Raw genomic sequence first — 20,604 nt, forward strand, 5'->3', positions numbered from 1 at the left:
GAGAGAGGGCTCCTGAGACAGTTTCTGTTTTCCTTATTATTTGGCCCAGGATGGGGACTGAGAACTTGTCTATAGCTACAAAACTAAACAAAACAAAAGAAGAATAGAGATTTTTGAATCCAGTGTGAGGATTTCGTAATCATTCCTTTTTTTCTGTTGTTGCTAATGTTTGCTTTTACATAATAACAAATCTGTTTATGTCTGCAAAGGATTAGCAGTGGACCCTGCTTCTGGAGCAAAACTCAGACAAGGATTTACTAAACCTAAAAAAAGATTAACTCCTAGAGGCCAGGTAAGAAAAAAAAAAAATTAACCTCTAATCCAGGTGTTGCCGATCATCCAATGGGCAAGACAGTTACTGAGCCTTTAAGAGAATGAATCCATAGCAGGCCAGTCAGAGAGGAATTTGGGCAGATCCTGATTTGTGTTACTAAAATGTATGTTCTTGAAATTTACTCTTTTGTTAAACATATAGTTTGAAATGACGTTCAGTTTTTGCTTCTTGGATTTAACAGGAAAGGGGAATGATTTTTCATTTTGACCTGGAAGGTTACTGCCCTATCCCTTTTTCCAAACAAGGACAGTTCCCTGAGATTGACACTGAATAGGACTGCTATGAAGTTGGAGACTTTTTGATATGTGAATTGTTAAAACAATTAAAATTTTAAGAGGCGTATATTACTTAACATTCTCAATGTGGAAACAACGAAGTTCTAAAGTAAATGCCTTTTCTTTCTGCTTTCAGACTGGCTCCCTAAAAGTCCTCAGCCTGGATGGCTGTGTACCCAGGAAAGCCACCTAAGGGGAAGGATGGGGAGGCATCTGTTTACATGCCCATGATTTCTCTTGAGACATCATGTAGAACAAGTAAAAACTAGCTTCAAATTTTCTTATCTACTCCCTTCAAAATTTTCCCCCCAAATCGTTAAACAACACATCAACCTGTATGATAATGCTTGATTTAAAGATTCATTTGAAGCTTTTTTTTTAAGTGGACATTTAATAAGCTTTTAAAGAAAATGTTGCTTTGATATTAGAAACTTTTAGTGAAACAGTCTTCGGTGTACTAACACTATTGCTTTCTAGGAAAATCATTTTTTACCTAACTTTATTCTATATAATAGCTGTGAAATGTCAGCTTTGTTATTTGCTTCTAATGAACATTAAACTATAATTAGTAACCATTCCTATTTTAAATGTCCATCTGTATACCATGTATAATTGTCTCACACCAGTGTACACAGTTGATTTTGGGGGAACACTACAGTGGAAGGAACAGGTTACAGTAACCTTCCCACCCTGTGGAGAGGATGCTCTAAGTGGCCTCAGGCCATTTATTTATCATGGCCAACTTGGAAGTCAACTGTTCATTTCACCATTGGTTTATGTAGCTCTGTTGGGAGGTGGTGTCCCAACTATTTTTTCCCTTGGTCATCTTAAGGGTTAGTAAACTCTTTTTGTAGAGTCATTTATACTTAACTCTTGCTTTTTAATCTAAGAATTTTTTATCTTTTATTAAACTCAGGGAATTTTATTTAGGAGTAAGCCATCTTTTTCTAATTAGGAGAATACCGACCTACTCCCACCTGTGGTACAGCAAACATGACATCTGAAAGTCTTACAATCTGTATTTTGGGAACTAAATGCTATGTTTTATGCTCAGGTAAATCAGGTATGTGTTCTGGAATTGACTGAAGACTCGTAAGCCACATAAAAGTATTTATGGAACCTTCTGTAAATGGAATTTGGGAAGCTTGAGCTGAGGGGAGCTGCCACTCTACCACTCTCCGCTTGCTCTGAGAGACTGCCTTCCCTTGGAGAGGTAAGTGGATTTGTGAACTGAGACATCCCAGAGCAGTAGATTCCTACTGACGAGGTAACCTGTGTCCCTCTGTCTCATTTTCTTCCCCGCAAGTGAAACCGTAGTTTAAGGACCCACCATGTCAGTTCCACACATGCAACAGCCCGGCCCCAGGTAGCTTATCTACAATGCCTCCCACCCTTTATGGTCATCAGTATCGCCTTTAAGGACTGTGAACCAGTTTCTCACATTTGGCTAATATGCTGCTTTAATGGGCGAACGAACTCAAGGTTTCCCTTTCTCTACCCACCCCCACCCTATTTCGAGGTAAAACAAGCAAAAATAAACAGTATTATGGGGGAATACTTTCTGAATAAATCCCAATATGAAATAATTTCTAATTTGTACTAGAAATTAATAGTAAACACGATTGTAAAACGGGATCATGGTAGCCTAGCCTAGACAAAACTTTAGTAGCTAGTATTCTGACCTTATATATCAATCAATCAGAAATAAATTACATAGCATTCTGGAAGGATTCAGAATGTTATACAGTAATTTTTAGAAATAAGTTCTTAGCACTGTGAATTTAATGAAGCATATAAGCTCGTACCTTAAATCATAATTATTTTACTCAAAAAAAAAGAGGGGGGTTAGTTTCTAATAGATGCTGACTAGAGGTCAGAATAGTAGTTTCTGTAGGGGATGTAATGGCCAGGAGGGGGCATGAGGGAGCCGGCCAAGGAACTGGAACTGTTTTCTATCTCAGTGTGGATAGTTCCGCGGTGTGGTTGTATATAAAAATTAATCGCGCCACGTGCAGAATTTGTAGAGTTTATTATACGTAAGATATATCTTCATATAGAAAGCCTCTAAACACAAAAGACAAAGGAGCTTTAAAAAAAGGTTAGGTTTTATATTTTAAAAACTCATTAGATACCAAATTCAAGAGATAGATTATAGTTACATTGTAAAACGTTATCTTTTTTGAATAAAACTAATATTGACTTAAATGATGAATTTTAAAATGCATTTACTTATTGGTGATTAAAAATACTTAAGCAGAGTAGTATTTTAAGCCAGACAGAGCAAAGGAAATTCTTGTTTAATATATATATATATATATTTTTTTAATTCCAGTAATATTCTTAAATTCCTGTTAAAAATATAATCAATATTAAAGTCAGTAAAATGCCTTTTTTGACTGACGCCTGGATTATTTTACCGCTTAACCTGGTTACACAGTGATTTTTTTTTTTTTTCTGTCAGATGTAACTGACAATCAGTTTAGTCTTTAAGATAAATGAAGTGATAACTCACATTGTAGCATCCTGTGGAAAATATTCAAACTACATTTAAAATGCTTTTTTAAAATGGAGACATCTATTATTCCACAAGAAATTGTTTCTGTAAAACTATAGGTTGGCTATGGCAATAGTAACTAAACTACATCCAACCCTGAAGGTAGAAAAATCCCTGAAAAGAAATACACAGCCTAGTCATAATATGCAATATAAAGGTTATTTTCTTATTTTAAAAATTCTCCCATTTTGGAGAAATCCAAACCTTTCCATAGTTCCCTTACTAGGCAGTGCCACATAAAGTTATTTAGTTAACATTATTATGATCATGGCTTACGATTAAGTTCAATTTGACAAACACCTATATATAGCAGCCCTCGTATGGATGTCGGTTATGACAATGGTTGCAGTTCCATTAAAGAATACTTGCTTATTAAATTTGGTACAAAGCATGAATACTCAGGACAGATTGGCACAATACATGCAGTTCGAGAACTCTCTTCTCTCAAGCCAGTCATCACTGAATAAGCCATATTCCAGTCCTGCTTTCTAACTCTTTCCTTGTATCATAACTGATGTTTAAAATGCTTCTTAAAACATCTTCCAGAATAAGAACGGTACGCTTTAAAAACCAGTCATCTGAATGCATGGTGGAAATGAGGCAGGATAGCTGAACCAGTGCCAGCTGGGAAAACATGGGGGATGGGGGGCAGGGGGAGCTGGCCCAGGCTCATAGTGCTCATGGCGAGTGAGGGGTCTTGTTGCTGCTGCCCCAGACAGCTTAACCTGTGGGGCAGAGATTCCCCAGGCCCCAGGGTGAGACTGCTATTCCCAAAGGCATTTTGGGTAGCAGGAGGGGGCAGCTGCCAGAAGCCCAACAGAGGGGAAAGGTCCAAAGAGGCAGGTATTGTTAGGTTCACAGCGTCTGCAGGTAGCTCCTTGGGCAGGTTTACTTTACCAGCACCTCCCTTGGCCAGATCAAAACCTGGGTTGAGCTTGTGAGGTGACTGAGGCTCTTGCAGAGGCAAGTCCTCAAGCAAATTGGTATTGCAAAATCCTTTAGTATCCGCTTTGAGGGGCAGGCTTGCAAGTGGGGAGTATGAGGTAGAACTGGTGTTGTACTTGTGATTCTGGAGGGGTGGGGGAGGAGAGCTGGGGGATGCTACGGGGTGGAGCGGGGCCAGGAGCTCTGGCAGCGCTGGCACAGGCTGGGAGGTTTGCTCCGAGGGGCCGTGGGTGTGGCTGTGTACCTCAGCTGGCAGGCCGCTTGCAAGCCCGTTCTGTGCAGGAGCCCCTAAAGGGAAAGGAGGCAGTGGGGCGGCCTTCAGCTGGAACTGCGGAGAGAGGGAGTGGAAGGTGTTCAGAAGGTCTCCGGACTGCAGACTCTCTTTCATCAGCTCCTGTGAGTGTGTCTTCTTGGTGTGTCGCGTGAGGTGGTCTTTGCGCCCAAACCTCTGGGCACAGAACTGACACAGGAAGTCCTTGCAGCCTGTGTGGACCACCAGGTGGCGCCGCACGTCTTTCCGGGTGTAGAAGCATCTTTCGCAGTGGTCGCACTGGTGCTTCTTCTCCTTGGCTCCACTCGGGGGCTTCTCTTCCGCGTGGGCCTTGAGGTGGTCCAGCAGCACCTCCGTGCTCCCTAGCTCCAGGGCACAGACCCCGCAGGTGAGGTCGCCACTGCTGGCCGCGTGCAGGGCCAGGTGCCTCTTGTAGCCCAGCATGGTGTTGTACTTCTTCCCGCACTCCTCGCACCCAAAGGCCATTTTGTTGGGGTCGTGCGTCTGGAGGTGGTTTTTCAGGTGGTCTTTGCGGTTGAAAGTCTTCTCACAATGAGCGCACTGGTGGGATTTCTGGGGCGAGTGGGTAGCCATGTGCCTAGGAGCAGAAGGAAGAAGTTCACAATAGACCCAGTGGTTTAAGAGCTGGAGAAACGTAGAGAAACAAACAGTATTAAAATGTTGATAGTAGTTTTCTCTAGGTGGTGGCATATGTGTTTTAGTTTTAAAATACTTTTCTGTATTTTCCAGATTCTACACATAAACGTTATAATAAAAAAACAGGTACTACGTGATGCCGTTTTCACACGTGTAAAGAATATGCTTTGAGAACACATTTTCCTAATGTACACAAAGAGATTTCTAAACAAATACAAGTATACAAGCATTTTAAGATATATGATCATGAAGAAATATTTTTCAGGAAGGGGTTTAAATGACTATTCTATACTCTTAAAATTTCTGAATTTCCAGAAGTGATCCAATTTGCCTTCTACACATAACCCCATACCCCTGCCCCCCAGTGTTGTTATTTTTATGGTTTCCAATACAATTTCTGCTTGGTCTTTATTGAGACAAAAAGTTCAGGCCTTAGACATAAAACTAAAAAGTCTATCATCTTTAACCTCAGAGAAAGTGTCTAACTGGACCCAGAATGCCACCCCCACCACCTGTTCTCGGAGCGTCCGCCTCCTGCCTCCCATGAGACCTTTACGCTGAAGTCTTAGTTTCTGCCGTTTAATACTTTCCTATTGGCTATCATGTCACATGCATGCAGCCCGTCTCCATTTCTTCAGGATCCCTCTTAGACACCTTCAGCTCACTTCCTAAAGGTCACTGGTAATTCCTTCGGCAAAGTTCAAAAGGACTTTTTCTAGAAGGACTAAGACAGTAGAGGGAAACATACACTGACTGCGGCAGGTTCTGTGAGACAGGTACAAACAGTGTTGAGGAACGGGGACAATGCAACAGGTATTTGGGGGATCTGAAGTGATGCTGGTCTCTCCAAGTTTCACATGCATATTTAAATACATTCCTAGGTTGTCGAAAGGATTTTTCGAGGTTGCTGGAGGGCAAATAACAAACTTGATATTTAAACAGTTTTCTTTCTATTTGGTCCAGCACTAATGTTTAGGAACCCTAAAGCTCTGTTCTGGATCTTGTCCCTCTCCCCTTTTTCCTTTGTGAAGGATTTTTATCTGATTAAATTTCATTTATCACCCCTGTGTTAGATCAGTACCCAGTTAACAACTCTGGACCTGGTACTTCCTACCCACACTTTGCTGTCCTACTGCTGTCCCACCTATGAGAAAGGCTCGGGGGGACACAACTCTTACCTGAGCAATGACACTTTTCACATTCTACCAGCTACCACCCCTCTTTTTTGACTCTTTCCTCTGCCTGGCATCCAATTCTTCCTTTAATTTCCCCCTTCACCTGCTCATGCAACAGTTCCAATCTAGAACATGATCATCTTATGGCTGAAATTACTTCCACATTTTGTTTCCCTCCCTAACTTCTCCTCTTACCTCACAACCCAAGAAACCACCAGTTTCAGTCTGTCCTACAGTCACCAAGTACCACCGTCTTTGGGCGTCACCTGGACCACATCAATGATCTTAGAATTCCTCCGGGGTTAACTGCTTACACTGGGACTTCGTCTGCCTTGCCAAATCACCGTTCCTGCCCTTTGCTATCTCCATCTAACTGCTTTCATCCTTCGCTGTATTAAGTAAGTCCCATGTTCTCTTTTCTAGTTAAGCAAGTCAGTTAGTTTCTTCTTCAACCTCTGCTTATAAAATGGATCTTATGTTACAACTGAGGGACACAGGAAGGAATGCTGCCCTTTTTTTAAAAAAAAAAAAGCAAAACCTAAAGCATCCTGCCCTCTCGCCACTCTTCTATCCCTTTATTGGATCGCTGCTTCAGGCCAGAGAGGCAAGAAATGTCGGGGACTGCGGCAGGGAAGGCCGTCCTTGCATGAAGTACACTGCTTCCCTTTTCTGCTTCTCTTCACACCCTTAGCTGAACAAGTCGTTTCCCTTCCTCAGCACCACCACCACCTACCTCCTAAATATTGCTTAAGACATCTTCTTCAGTGCGGTTTACCACAGTAATCCCACCTAATTCCTGTCATTCCAGTAATCTGTTAGCGCCACTGTCTTTTCCAAATATTTATCTCCTATATGTGTTTTGGTCTTTATCCATGGTTATAATATCCTCACTGTGGCTTAACTGCAGCTAACACTGCTTTTGGTGTTCGGGTAAGGATAATTACTGTGTACACATAAGAAGCGGGTTGCAAAACAGGAAGCCTCTGCAACAAAATTGGTGCATACAGTAGGCACTCAACACACTTATGGCAACTAGAGATCAGCCGACGTATAGAACACATTTGAATTTTAGGCGTGTATAGGCTTATTTTAACAAATCAGCTTATTATATTACATCATCTGTAACAGTGTTATTCTTAAGAGCCATAATTTATATCTCTCTTAATTCTTTCAAGTGCCTTCCTCCAGGGGCATTCCCAGATCTAATTATAATGTGGTTTGTGTTCATACCACTCAGATGGAAACTCTCTCCTGCTAAATTCTGACTCTTACCTATGCATTTATATGTTAGTCTGAAAGTGAAAGTTCATTTCATGAAAATTAGAGGCAAACGATGCATTTCCCTTAACCAGGTATCAAGAGGCACAGATTAGTGGCAGTTCTGTGTGTATAGCTCTGAAGGTACCATATATTCAATACATAACACACACAGCATTTATTGTCAATCAGCCTACTGTGTGACTTACTGATTTTGAGTATATATTATACGCAAATATAATATAAAAATCCTTTACAGGCAGAAAACTACATCTCATATTCATTTCCCTCAGGGAAGTGAGTACCTAATAGGCACTCAAGAAATACTGATAATTCAGACTAAATGTACTATATCTAAAAAAGGACCTATCTCCTAAAAGAGTAGTTTTTACTCTCTGTCATATCATGGATACCTTTGAAAATCTGATTAAATGCACATACTTAACATCTGTATACCCAACAGAATTCCACTTGTTAGGGTGGCTTTTAGAGCCAAGTTGAGAAACTGCTCCAAAAGCCAACGCTCGGAGAGGAACCCGCCCCCCTCCATGCTTACTCTCAGAACCTAGACAAGCTCTCCGTATTTCATACCTGGACTGTTAACAACAGATTGCAAATCAGTCTACAGGCCTCTTCCCTCTTCTCCAGATTACTACCAGAGCCATCTTTCTAACACCCTGACCAAATCATGTTTTTCAGTTCTTAGACTTACCAGAAGAAAACAAACCCTTTAGGACAGCAGACAAGGCCTGTTTTGAGCTGCTTCCTTCTCCCCTACACTTTGGGCCTCACCTCCATTCTCATCCGCCGCTACCCTCTGTGCACGTGTGCTTCAAGGACAAGGCTTAGGGCTTTCCCAGAACCTCCTTCCTCACTGTCTGCCTCCCATTCATTCTTTAGATCACAGCTAAAGACTGTACCTTTCTGAGGAGCCTCCCCAGGTCTCATCAAGCAGTGGAGAACAACTTCCGCCACCTGCATAGCTCTGTCAAAGCCCTTAGATTACATTTTAATGGTGTTTGCATGACTATCTCCCCAGCCATGTGTCTTCTCATCGTTCTGTCCTTAGGCCTGGCTTATTGCAGGAACACAAGAAATATTTGTTGAAAAAGTGAACTGGACACTGCAAAGCACAACTGTCATACAAAAACTATAGTAATCACTGGAGGTACAGCCATAAAGGCTAAAATGCATCCACATTCTGCATCCCTTTTCCCCTGCAGTGTTTGGTCTGAGGGCTAGCAAAGCCTTTTAAAGGTATGTGTAAAAGTACATACCTTTTCTAAAGCCTCTCACCTCATTAATTTATATCTGGAAATGAAGGCTTTGCCACAGTCTGGCTGCAAGCACTTGTAAGGTCGCTCCCTGGAGTGGGAATAATTGTGGATAGTGAACTTCTCCAGGGTGAGGAACGTCTTGCCACATAATTGGCAGGGGTAGGTGGCCATGGGCTTTGTCTCTCACACCTTCCTTTTCAGATGCGCTGACCAAATGCTGTGCCATTTAAGTACAAATAGAAGGACGGTGCTGAGCACATCAGCAGAGCCACAGCAGCTGACCGCCAGGCCAGGGGGGAGGCAGCGTTGTGGTCCCGGACCTGGTTCTACCCAGACATGGGCCTCTCAGTTACCACTATCTCTGCTTCCTGCTTCCCACATCCCAGTTTCCACGCAGTCTCAGGTTGAGAGGAGCAAGTCTGAGGCATGGATGAGGTTCCAGAGCGGAAAGGCAATCGGCATCACTAGAGCTGGGGCACGTCCTGGACCACCAAACTGTCTGTGGAGAGAAGGGGAACAGTTTCCTTGCATTTCATCTGAAAACAATGCTGCTCCTCCCCCACCAGTTCAGCATCAACTCCCCAGAATCAACGTGTTCCTTTAAATGGCTTGAACACAGCACAACTCTGCATCCTCCTGTGTGCTTTAAGAGGTCCTTCTGCATATAAGTCCACCTGTCTGTGCTTCTCCTGGGTGGCAGGAGTCAAGCGCACAGTGTTTTGACGGTAGATGAAGCGCACTTTCCCTCGTGATAGAGACGGCTATTTCCATAGAGTCGGTATTATCGACTTCAAACCATGATTTCGGGTCATTGCGAAGTTCAGTCTGCCAATTCAAAGAAAAAACAAAAAAACCTCCCCAGTGTGTTCAAGTGTTTTACTGGTACAGAAAAAAAAAAAAAATCATCCCTGCTTATTCAAACCATGGGCCAGTCCTCTTCACTCACTGTTGGCAGAACATAAGTTGTTTATCACACCTGTTTAAACCTCCAGGGGATGAGCCGAAATAATCTGTATACATATAAGTTAATTTGTTTGTGAGGTTCCCGTGCAGGACTCAAGTCTACGATGTAAACAAAGTGGGAATAAAGCTAGTTTAGTTCACTGATGCGGTACCTTCAGAGGGGAGACGAGAGATTCCCACAGAGACAGAGGGACAGCTCGGGCAGAGCTCAGAGCACATTAGATGTGCAGGCACCATCCTCCAGGAAACTGTTCTACTCTTCTTTTCCCCTTTCGTTTATGGGGACATTTCCTCATTCCCCAGCCCCAGCCTGGGGGACCAGCTACCTGTTGGAAGGCCACTCCTAGGAGTTGGGCTTGCCGCCTCAACCTGCCTCAAATCCCAGTTATTAGCACCCTTCCAACCCAGGCAGATCACCCAAATCCAGGCTCTTCTTCTACCAACAGACCATCATTTGGAAGCCTTAAGAGTCCAAAGCAGCATCATGAACAACACAGTAAAGGCCTGGCTACCTAGAATCCTGTGCTATTCTAGACAGAGTTAATCCTCAGGCAATGGACATTAACCTTTCAAGTGCCAATATTTAAAAAAAAAAAAAAAAAAAAGATAGCATACTGTATGCTTACATTAAACACACTGGAGTAGCTTTTGTACCCAGGCCAGCTTTTTCTGAACTTTGTCAAGTGAGCAGGGCACTCATGGCAACCTGACCAATCCCAGCAGGTCTTCAAGGCGTCTATTCCCTGCAGTCATTCATTTATTGCCAACTCCTTTAGAGCTGCTCTTTACTGTTAAAAGTTAATTTTTACTTACCTTTGTAGTTACTTTCAGATCAGAAAGTTGGAGTCTAGCTAGATGGAATTTTACTATTATAATAGTTCAAGCATCTTTAAACATATCAGCACCTAGCACATGCAACATAGACAAACACATTCCTTTTTTAAGAGGCAAAAAGTGCAGGAAACTTCTTGTGTTCCTCATCAGCTAGCTCGGGTGTTTTTAGTGTCTGGTCAGAGTTCACAAGGAGCCAGCACCAGGCAGACACCCCTCACCATCCTGCCCCACCTGCTTGGAACCTTCAGAGCTGACGTGTGCACTTTGACCTGAAGCTTCAAGCACTGATCCAAAGCCGGGGACACCGGCGTTCTCAGCTAGCATCTTGGCACCAAACCTCCCTTCTGATGGAGACACACACAAATGTGTGTGTTATTCCTCTGTGACCAAATGTGACTTGAACTGAGCCCCTGTCCCAGCTCTGTCCAAACCCCTCTCCCCCAGCTCCTTGCTCCTGCAGCGTCTGCCAGCTCACCTCGCTGCCCGGCCTCGAGGCATCTCTACCACCCTGGCCACAAAGTAATTCCTTCCAGGAATTCTACCCTGTGTGGCCGAGTTTTTGCTGCCAGGACTCATGGTGTGTCCTACTTCTCATCCAGCCTAAGTCTGGCTATAATACTGGCCCAGCTATAAAGGCATAGAATTTATCATCATCATTAAATATACTCATTCACTGGAAATTGCTGTGTTTTTTCCAGGTCTATTTTAAGAGATTAAAATGTACACACAATATGAAGTTTGAAATTCATTTTTTTCTTGTTCTCTTTATAGCTGAACTCAGAATAGCGCTAGTCACTCAGAAGGAGCTGGTCTGGCTTCTCACCTACACCGATCCCCTGCATGTATGCTTTAAACGCATTCTCCCCAGCTGCTGCTTTATGAGAGATGACCAGTGTCCAACAGAACTTTCTCTGACGGAAATGGATGGCTATCAAAATGTGATACCGAGAAACAAAATTTTCTTATTTAAGTAGCCACAGGAGGCTAGTGGCTGCTGTACTGGAAGACACAGGCACTCTCAGTTTCACTGTCAAAAGAGACGAAGGCAAGGCTACCCTTTCCTTCAGGCACGGCTATGCCGCTCATTTGCCCTCAGGCGTTTCCCTGAAGCACAAAAGGTATTTATGTAGATCCAGTCATTTGTTTTATGAATACAGTAGAAAGATTCCCTACTTCAAATTCCAGCTCACCCCTTTGTTAGCTGTCCTGAGTTTCAGTTTGTGTTATCTATCTGATGCATGTAAATGAGCTGGTAGGGACAACCAACTGAAACAAGATGGATCTGAAAGTACCCTGTAATCTAAAAACACCACACAAATACACGGTAGCATTTATAAACACTGGGATTAAAAGCAGAAACCATCAGCTGCAAACTGGCACATGGTTCTAACCACTGAGCTATGGATATAACAGAAAAGAGACACACGTTCTCTCCTATGTATGCTTCATAGTGGGAGGACCCAGTAGCCTGGATAATACACATGCTCAACACACACAGGACATACGAGGTTGCAAGTAAAAACTGGCCCGAGCTCATTGTTTCTCAACAGATACCAACTTTGATTGCTCACCAACGCACCAAGCATACAAAGGAAAAATAAGATTTATTCAAGAAAAAAGTACCTGCCTTTAGCACTGAATGAAGTTTTCCCAGATGCACTTTCCAGCCACTTCCCTAGATTCAGAAGTCCAACAAGCTGTAGACCTCATTACCTTTCCCTCTCGGGCCTTCAAAGATGGTGGGTATATAATCAAGGCGTTTTAGACATGGCCATACTGTATTTAAATGTGAGACATTTCCTCCAACTCTTTCCCCATTAAACTTGCAAAGAACAACAACAAAACATTAAGTCACTTAAGCATTTTTGTACTTATTAAACTTATTGCATTAATGCCTTTGCCAAGACTGTTATCTTTCTGAGTTTTGGTCTCTGTGTTAAATACACCTAGTCCAACCCTAAGTGCAAAATTGGTCCTCAGATGTTGAACTGAATGAATTTATAATAGTAAACATTCCTCAGTTTCTTCAGGAAGGCTTTCTTTAATGATGAACTCAAATTCACAACTAGTTATAACATTTCATTCACCATAACTCTGTATTTCATTAATATGGATCTTCAAATATAAATATTTGCACTGTTTTCATGATACAATCACAAACTATTATAAACACAGTCTTCCCAACAGATTATAAATTCATCGTGGCTGAGGATCAAAGCCCAGCTATTTTTAAAAAATAAACTGTGTGGATACTACAGCATCTCCCATCACCATGTACTTGACCAGTACTGGCTGGCTGCTGCTGATTCCAATCTTTGGTTGAAACCTGATGAGCTCTCTGGCCACCACGCCCTTCAAACAGACTTGTGATTAACTTTCTATTATTTGGCAAACCTCCAACAGTCCTAACGGAGAACTAACAAAGGGATGGTCCTGATGATAGTCCGCTCTGTAACTTGACATGCAGATTGCATTTGAGTCTTAAATACGGTAATAGTTCAACACCTGTCACCCTGGAAAGATAGTAAGTCTTCCCCCAAAACATCTCAGGACATAATTTTCAATCCCCTTGATTCTAAAAATACTGAGTGAGTGATACAGATCTGCCAGTATGCCAAAGAAGGCTTGTGCCATCTGCTTCATTCTGTTCATGCTGATTATTTTGGGGATGAGAGAGCATCAGATTGGAATAAGAACATATATATATGGCAACAGCCAGGAAGGACTGTGTTCCCTGAGGGCTGATGGTATATGACGGCGGAGGGAGAGGTCAGGGCACAAGTGTAGTTCCAGGACGTCCACAGTGCTGCGTAACACAATCAGCTAATGGGAGACAAATGTTTTACAACATTCTCAAAATAAACTATGACTTCTGGCTTCTATTTCCATTGTCCCCAGTGACACGATGCAAGGCCCATTTCTGAGAGGAAACTGAATTTCCATTTTTAGTCTCGCAACATGGGAACTCTTAAGTTCTTTTCTTGACTCCATTCATCACTCCTTGTGGACAAGAAGGTTCTACTCCGGACTTTTCTCTCTCCTAGTCCTGAAATCTGGGATTGCTTTCATAGATATGTATTAAGGCCAGTTTTAAAAGGGCCTCTAATAAGCTGTTTCTTCTCACACTCACAAAATATGAAAGAGCCAATCATGGAGCAGGGCAGGTGGAAATGCATTGTTTATTTGGCTCCAGGAGGCTCCTAGAGAGGGCGCTCCCCTCAATATTTGAAGGACTCTGATAGCAAGTCTCTATCATCTATGAAAAAACCATCCAGAAACATCAGCTGGAGGAAGAAGCTACTCAGAACCTCCAGGTGGTTGCTACTTCTTGTTTTTCATTATGCGCATGCATTGTAAAACTTGTTAGGTGTTGTATCTGAGCAAGCATGGTGTTAGAAGAGTTGGGGCTCATTATATGTCTCATCAGCGAAAGAGGAGCTCTTGGGGCTGGATTAGTAACCTGGTTGAGGATTACAGATGTGAAGCTTGACGAGTACCCTACCAGATGGCTGTGGCTGGGTTTTCAACCTTAACTGAGAACAGGGGTTCGTAAGTGGGGCCCATGGCAGAGGTTCCAGAGCCCATGGCTGAGAGTTCTCAAAAATTCTGTGCAAAATTAGGAGGCATGTGTATTAGAGTTCTTAAGAGGAGAGGGACCATAGCTTTCTTCAGATTTTCTAAGGAGCTCTAGATTTAAACAGGTTAAAGGACACTGACTTAGATGAAAAAAGGGAAAATCCCTCTTGGTGCTATCAATTCAGTTTCACTTTTCACAAAGTCACTGATATTTCCTAAGCGATGGACCATATATTTGGTGCCTCAGTCACTGCATTTTATCAGGTTAAAGTAAAAAAAAGGGGGGGGGGGGAGCGGGGGTCTATAATAATTTTCTTTGGAAATTCAAGCAATAAACAACTTCTACAAATTTCGTTTCAAACGTGGGTAATGATGATAATTAATAGATTCTATCATCTAAAACAGGGCTACCTTTTGACTAGAGGGAAGGTTGCCCTCAAAATCATAGGGATTCATTTGTCAGCATCTTTAAAAATCTTTTATTAGTGTGTGTGTGTGTGTGTGTGTGTGTGTGTGTGTGTGTGTGTGTGTGTGTGTGTGTGTGTGTGTGTGTGTGTGTGTGTGTGTGTGTGTGTGTGTGTGTGTCCTGAATAAAGTACTAAGATACTATCATTAAAATCCGTAACACCTGAGCTGACATACCACTTGGAAGAAGGCTCTTGCCTAGGATGAACTCTCAGGCTGGATCCCCAAAGCCTGTCACCCCACTCTGTCTGCAGACCTCTCTCCCACAGTGGCCCAAAGGCAACCACAGCTGCAGATCCATCTACTTGGTATTTCCTTAACGTGCCACCTTCTCTCACGCTTCTGTGTTTTCCACACTATGCTATGCTCCTTCCTGGACTATCTCGCCACCCCTTGTCTACCTGGCCAACTCCTACTTTCCTTGTCACTCCCAGGCAGAGGAATGAGCTCCTTTTCCACCTGGTGAGATGGTGAAACGGGGAGCCCACCAAGAAAGCGACTGGAACGGTCCAGGTGAGCCTGCAGGGGCTTGGGCTAAGGTGGTCGTGGTGGAGATAAAACAGAGCACTGAAAACCACGGCTCAGTTAGCAAGGGAAGATTGGTTTGGTGAGAAACTGCTTCCACAAAGGGTTCTTCTGTGTGCCCTCCAAAACTATTTATTCAACACCGGGTAGACATCTCCACTTTAATATGTTTGAAACAATTTGCTTTCAGTGGTGGGAAGCATCGGCTGCCCGCCCCCGGTTCTGCTCTGGGGGGCGCCATGCACAGCAAGCCCCTGCCTCCCCAGCCTGCCAAGCAGTCAGGTTTGCAGCCTACTGACTCTTTTAAACTGTCACCTTGAGAGGTTTTATTGTGTTAACCCAGTGACTAAGCTCTTATTTTCTTAGAAACAAGGCTGAAGATAAGAAAGCTGAAGTGAACTGTTTACCTAATACCTAGAGAGAAAATTACACCACAGCTTTAGAACATCAAATCTATGCATTAGACTTAGAAAAAACGAAAAAGGACGGGGTGCTAACCTTCTCTTCACAAACAGTATGAGTTATATCTAGTTAAAGATGGTACACTGAATAAAAGTATGTAGCCCCAGTCTCTCCTGAAACTCTACTAAAACAATATTAATGAGATTTTTTCAAAAACACAACCTAAGATAACAGGAAAGGAGAAAACTGCAACAAACTTTTGGAAGCTGGAAAGCAGGTAAACAAGCAGTAACTGACTTAGCCGTCCTAAGAAAGCGGTATTCTAAGCCAGTAATGAAAAGCTATGAAGCAACCTGATTCACCCCGCAGAACCCATCAAGTCTCAAAGTTGGGCACTAGGTACTTCTGGAAGTGGGGATAAGAGTGGGTATAGAAACAGAGAGAGTGGTTGAAAGTCTGTCAGTGCGTTCAGCCCTCTGACCCCCTCCCGAAAGAGGGTATGAGAAGGGGGTCCTATGCTGAAACAGGGTGAATTAAGTAGAAGTTTGCATACTTCCCCTATTCGCCTATCAGAACAAAGGCGACCAGGCCTATTATACTCTCCAGGACAGGAGACTGAAAGAGTCTTCTCTGGGAAAGCTGACTAGCCCAAGAGAAAAGAGCTAACGACAAGGACAAATGGCAGTCCTGAAGGGTTTACCCATATTCCCCTACAACGAAGCCCTTGTTGACAAGCCCTATCTAAGTACACAAAGCTTCCATCAGCTTTTCTATGGCTCCACTCACGAGTCAGCAGGCCTCCAAGGATCACCAGAAATCAGAAGCAAGCATCTATTAGGAAAAACCGACACAGAACAAACAGAAAAAGGCAGCTAGGCTAATGAAGAAGAAAAAAGACTATGGAGAAAACTTCAGAAACAACTGTCATTAATATCCTAGAGAGAACAGAGATATCCCCAAAGGAACCGGAGTTTTAAAAAAGAAAACAACAAACTACAACAAGGACAGTGACAAGTGCAAGACCCCAGGCGCAGGCATTTGAGTCAAACTTGCTGGGGGAGCATCTGAGAATCTGCAATTTTAATAAACTCCCCTGATGACTCTTAGGCACCTTTATGTTTGCCAATGTGGCTTCTTTTGAGGGTACTGCTATTTTTACATCTTTGTTAGTCCTAATGCTCACTAGTGATTAGCACCATGAAGCAACCTTTTATGACCCAGAGACTAATTAACAGTAGACCATCCATAGGTTAAATTGTTAAAATGTGCATCATTAGACTAAGAAACAGGAATTTAATTTTTTTTAATTAAATTTTTAATTTAAATTTTTTTAATTTAATTTAATTTTTAAGTTAATAAGACAGTTTACTATCTTTGTCATATGAAAAAGGTGCCTATTATCACTTTCTTATTAAACATTTGTACTAGAAGTTGTGGTCGAAACAATAAAGCAATAAAAAGACTTAAAATTGGAATGGAATAAATCTTTTGCCATTCACAGATGACTATATAGAAAACTCCAAAGAATCCACACATAGAATATGAGAATTAGAAAGTCTGACAAGGTATTTGGTTACAAAAATCAAAATACAAAATCGACTGCATTTTTAAATGCCAGCAAACAGAAATATAATTTAAAGTTAATTAGCCACAAAGCAAAGATAGCTAGGAATAAATCTAACCAAAGACAAACAAGATATTTATGGAGAAACTATAAAACTATACCGAAAGACAAAAGAAAACCTAAATAAATGGAGAAATATACCATGTTCATGAATAGGGAAATACAGATCGAATTACTGTAATATTGGCAGTTCTCTTCATATTGATATACTGATTCACTGAAGTTCTAATAAAAATTCAACAAGGTTCTTTGTTGGAACTTGACAAGATCATTCTAAAATTTTATATGGAAGAGGAAAAGTCAAGAATAGCCAAGACTTTCTCCACTCAGCTGGCTCATTCTCATCATCATACAAACAGACCAAAGAAGAAAAGGCAAAAGATAACAGATAAAAACTTTTATAAAAAAAAGGTACAGGGCTTCCCTGGTGGCGCAGTGGTTGAGAGTCCGCCTGCCGATGCAGGGGACACGGGTTCATGCCCCGGTCCGGGAAGATCCCACATGCCCCGGAGCGGCTGGGCCCGTGAGCCATGGCCACTGAGCCTGCGCGTCCGGAGCCTGTGCTCCGCAACGGGAGAGGCCACAACAGTGAGAGGCCCGCGTACCGCAAAAAAAAAAAAAAAAAAAAAAAATACAGTAATTACGGCAGTATGATATAGGCACAGGATTAGACTAGTGGACCAATGGAGTAGAATGAATAGCCGAGAAACAGACCCACTTTTGTATGGAAACTTAATATACGACAGGGCTGGCACTGCAATCATTGGGGAAAGAATGGACTACTTAATAATTGGCTATCCATATGGAAAATAGGAAACTGGATTCCTACCATACATCATATAGGAAATTAATTCCAGACAGATTACAGGCTTAATGTTTAAAACAAAACTTTACACCTTTAAAACCTTTAAACCTTTAGGCAAGAACGAAAAACTTAAAAAGTATTTCACAGAAGGGGAAACCCATGTAGCCAATAAACAAATGAAAATATGTACAGTTTTATCCAGGTTAGATCTCTTGCTCCACCATTAAAATCACTTCCCATGTACATTTTACTCTGTGGGCCTTCCCCCTTCTTGACTGGCAAAACTTCAATCCTGGTTAATTTATTTAATCCCCACCCCTATTCCCTGGCACTCCTTATGCTTCCATTCCCTGCCTCTTTTTTTTTTTTTTCCTTGTGTCATGCATTTACATCTGACACTTTTTGTTTTATTTCTTAACACCCCCCTCCCCAACTAGATTGGCAAAAATTAGAAAGTCAGGCAAAACCAAGTAATGCCCAGTGGAAGGGAAAGAGGTGGTATACAAGCCTGGAGTCAGGACGTGTACATTCTAAGATGCTCCTCCTTAAGAACTAAGATATGATGCAACTAAATTGCTCTATAAAGACTTATGCATGAAAAAAAGTGAAAACAATCATTGAAACTCAAGATGGATAAGATATATGGTTGTCGAAGGAATAACTATCTCTTGCTTGGGAGATCAGGAGAAGTTTCACGGAGAAGCCAAAGTTTAAGCTGAGCCAGCAAGTTTACCTGGTGTTCGAGGGGGAGGTGGTCTACTGCAGGCCAAGGGAATGAATCAACACAGGGTACTAGAAAATAAGTACTTCAGTATGACTGGATATGGATGTAAACATGGGGGTACCATGGACAAACAGGCTGGAGAGAGACAGACCAAGTCGTAAAGCGCCAGTGATGTACTGCTCTACTGCACTAGGAGAAGGTGGCCTTTTTGTTGTAATATTTTAGCAGGCTGACTAACATATTTAGTCAAGGGTAGCCACTAACTCTGGGTTCATGTGGAGGTAGAGTGAGGTGGGGAGAGAAGTAGAAACAGGTAGAAAGATGCCAACAAAACAGTCTCAACAGGAGTAGGAGGCATTCCTGCTGAGTGATGGAAAAGGCATAACAAGCACAGGAATCTAAGCCTCAAAGAGCCGCAGAAGACCAAGAGGAGGCAAAGTACAAGGGGCAGGGATCCCAGGACCAGTGACCAGGGGAGCCAGGCAACAGGAACCCACTACAGTAGGCGCCCCTTATCCACAGCGAATATGTTCCAAGACCCCCAGTGGATGCCTGAAACCACAGATATTACCAAACTGTACATATGCTATGTCTTTTCTTATACATGCGTACTTAGGATAAAGTTTAATTTAGAAATTAGATTAATTAGATTAACAACAAGAACAAAATAGAACAATTATTACAAACACTGTAACAAAAGTTATATGAATGTGGTTTCTCTCTCAAAATATCTTTTTTTCCCAAAGTATCTTATTGTACAAATTTAATGCCTTTTCTGCGCCTCAACTAAGCGCTTAGCGCGAACCGTGGCCGTAACATTTGCGGTTTCAGGTGAGAGCAAAACTAGCACAAGTTTCTCTTTCCTTCCGCCCAATTTCACAGATAGAAGATTCCTTCCTACTGTAGATCTTAGCAACCTCGACATATGATTTTTCTCCTTATTAAGTTGATAAGTTTCATCTTTTCCCTTAAAGGAAGCACTTTACGGCTGCTCTTTGGCTCATCCAAATTGACGGCATCACCACTCTTGTGCTTATTAAGTAAAATAAGGGTTATTTGAACACATGCACTGTGATACCGACAGTGGGTCTGATAACTGAGCCAGCTACTAAGTGACCAACAGGCAGGATATGCTGGATGAAGGGATGACTCACGTCCCGAGTGGGATGGAACGGGCCGGCATGAGATTTCATCGTGCTACTCAGAATGGTGCACGATTTAAAATTTATGAATTATTTCTGGAATTTTCCATTTAATATTTTTGCACCGTGGGTAACTGAAACCATGGAAAGTGAAATCTCAGATAAGGAGGGACTACTGTAGTTAAATTAGGACTTAGAAAATGGTAGAGGAAACAGGGGACAGTGACGGTGGAGAGGGAAAGAAATGTCAAGCCCCAGAAGAAAAACCTAGCAAAACACAGGAGTTCGGAGTTCAGTTTCAGAGGTATTGAATTTAATGGTGCCTAAGGGGCATTCAGGCCAGCCAGGAGACTTCCACATGAAGGAGGCCCTGAGGTCGTCTCCCAGGCTAAATAATAGCGAATAATACCCTTGCCTGCAGGAAAGTGGATACCATTCTGAATCTGACTTCTGTAAGTGACTTTATAAATTACTCTGGGCTCTGTGTATGTGGGTGGCTTCAGATCGTCAGTAAGGGCGCATGATCAGCCTTGGTCACCAGTGTCTGCGCTCCCCAAGTGGGCTGGTACAGTGGGGTGGCCTGGGCTGGGCAGGGATTTGTTTTCTTTACAGCAGGCCGCAGCTAGACTGGTCCTCCCTTAGGGGACCTACTCTGCCCTGTGGAGCCAGATGGAAGTGGGCGTGTGGTGGCATGTCCCTCTTGGAGGCTCCAAGGACAGAAGAAGCCTTCTGCCTCAACTCCCTCAGTTCCTCTTAGGTAAGGTAGTGTAGTGACAAGTCTGTGGTGATAAAAATAAGC

At 42.5% G+C, this 20,604-nt stretch overlaps 2 protein-coding genes across 10 annotated transcripts in view; one reads left to right on the plus strand and one right to left on the minus strand.

Moving 5' to 3' along the window:
• Positions 1–2,179, plus strand: part of ZC2HC1B (zinc finger C2HC-type containing 1B) — a gene marked incomplete at its 5' end in the record, with an annotated part of 35,944 nt that extends 33,765 nt beyond the window's left edge. The window contains 3 exon segments of the mRNA XM_079939620.1: positions 210–292; positions 746–867; positions 1,664–2,179. Coding sequence (XP_079795746.1) covers positions 210–292; positions 746–802 — 140 coding nt within the window. The 3' untranslated portion in view covers positions 803–867; positions 1,664–2,179.
• A 525-nt stretch (positions 2,180–2,704) lies between these two features.
• The window catches only part of PLAGL1 (PLAG1 like zinc finger 1), a 66,162-nt gene continuing 48,262 nt past the window's right edge, over positions 2,705–20,604 (minus strand). For 7 of the 9 annotated variants that reach the window (XM_079939682.1, XM_079939680.1, XM_079939678.1 and 4 more), the window contains 2 exons: positions 8,765–9,244; positions 2,705–4,977 (listed from right to left, as the gene is read on the minus strand). In XM_079939682.1, coding sequence (XP_079795808.1) covers positions 3,738–4,977; positions 8,765–8,916 — 1,392 coding nt within the window. In that variant the 5' untranslated portion in view covers positions 8,917–9,244 and the 3' untranslated portion in view covers positions 2,705–3,737. The remainder of the gene's footprint in view (positions 4,978–8,764; positions 9,245–20,604) is intronic. The other 2 variants (XM_079939685.1, XM_079939686.1) reach the window with 2 other exon arrangements.

Source organism: Stenella coeruleoalba, assembly GCF_951394435.1.
Source record: "Stenella coeruleoalba genome assembly, chromosome: 12".
Lineage (NCBI taxonomy): Eukaryota > Metazoa > Chordata > Mammalia > Artiodactyla > Delphinidae > Stenella > Stenella coeruleoalba.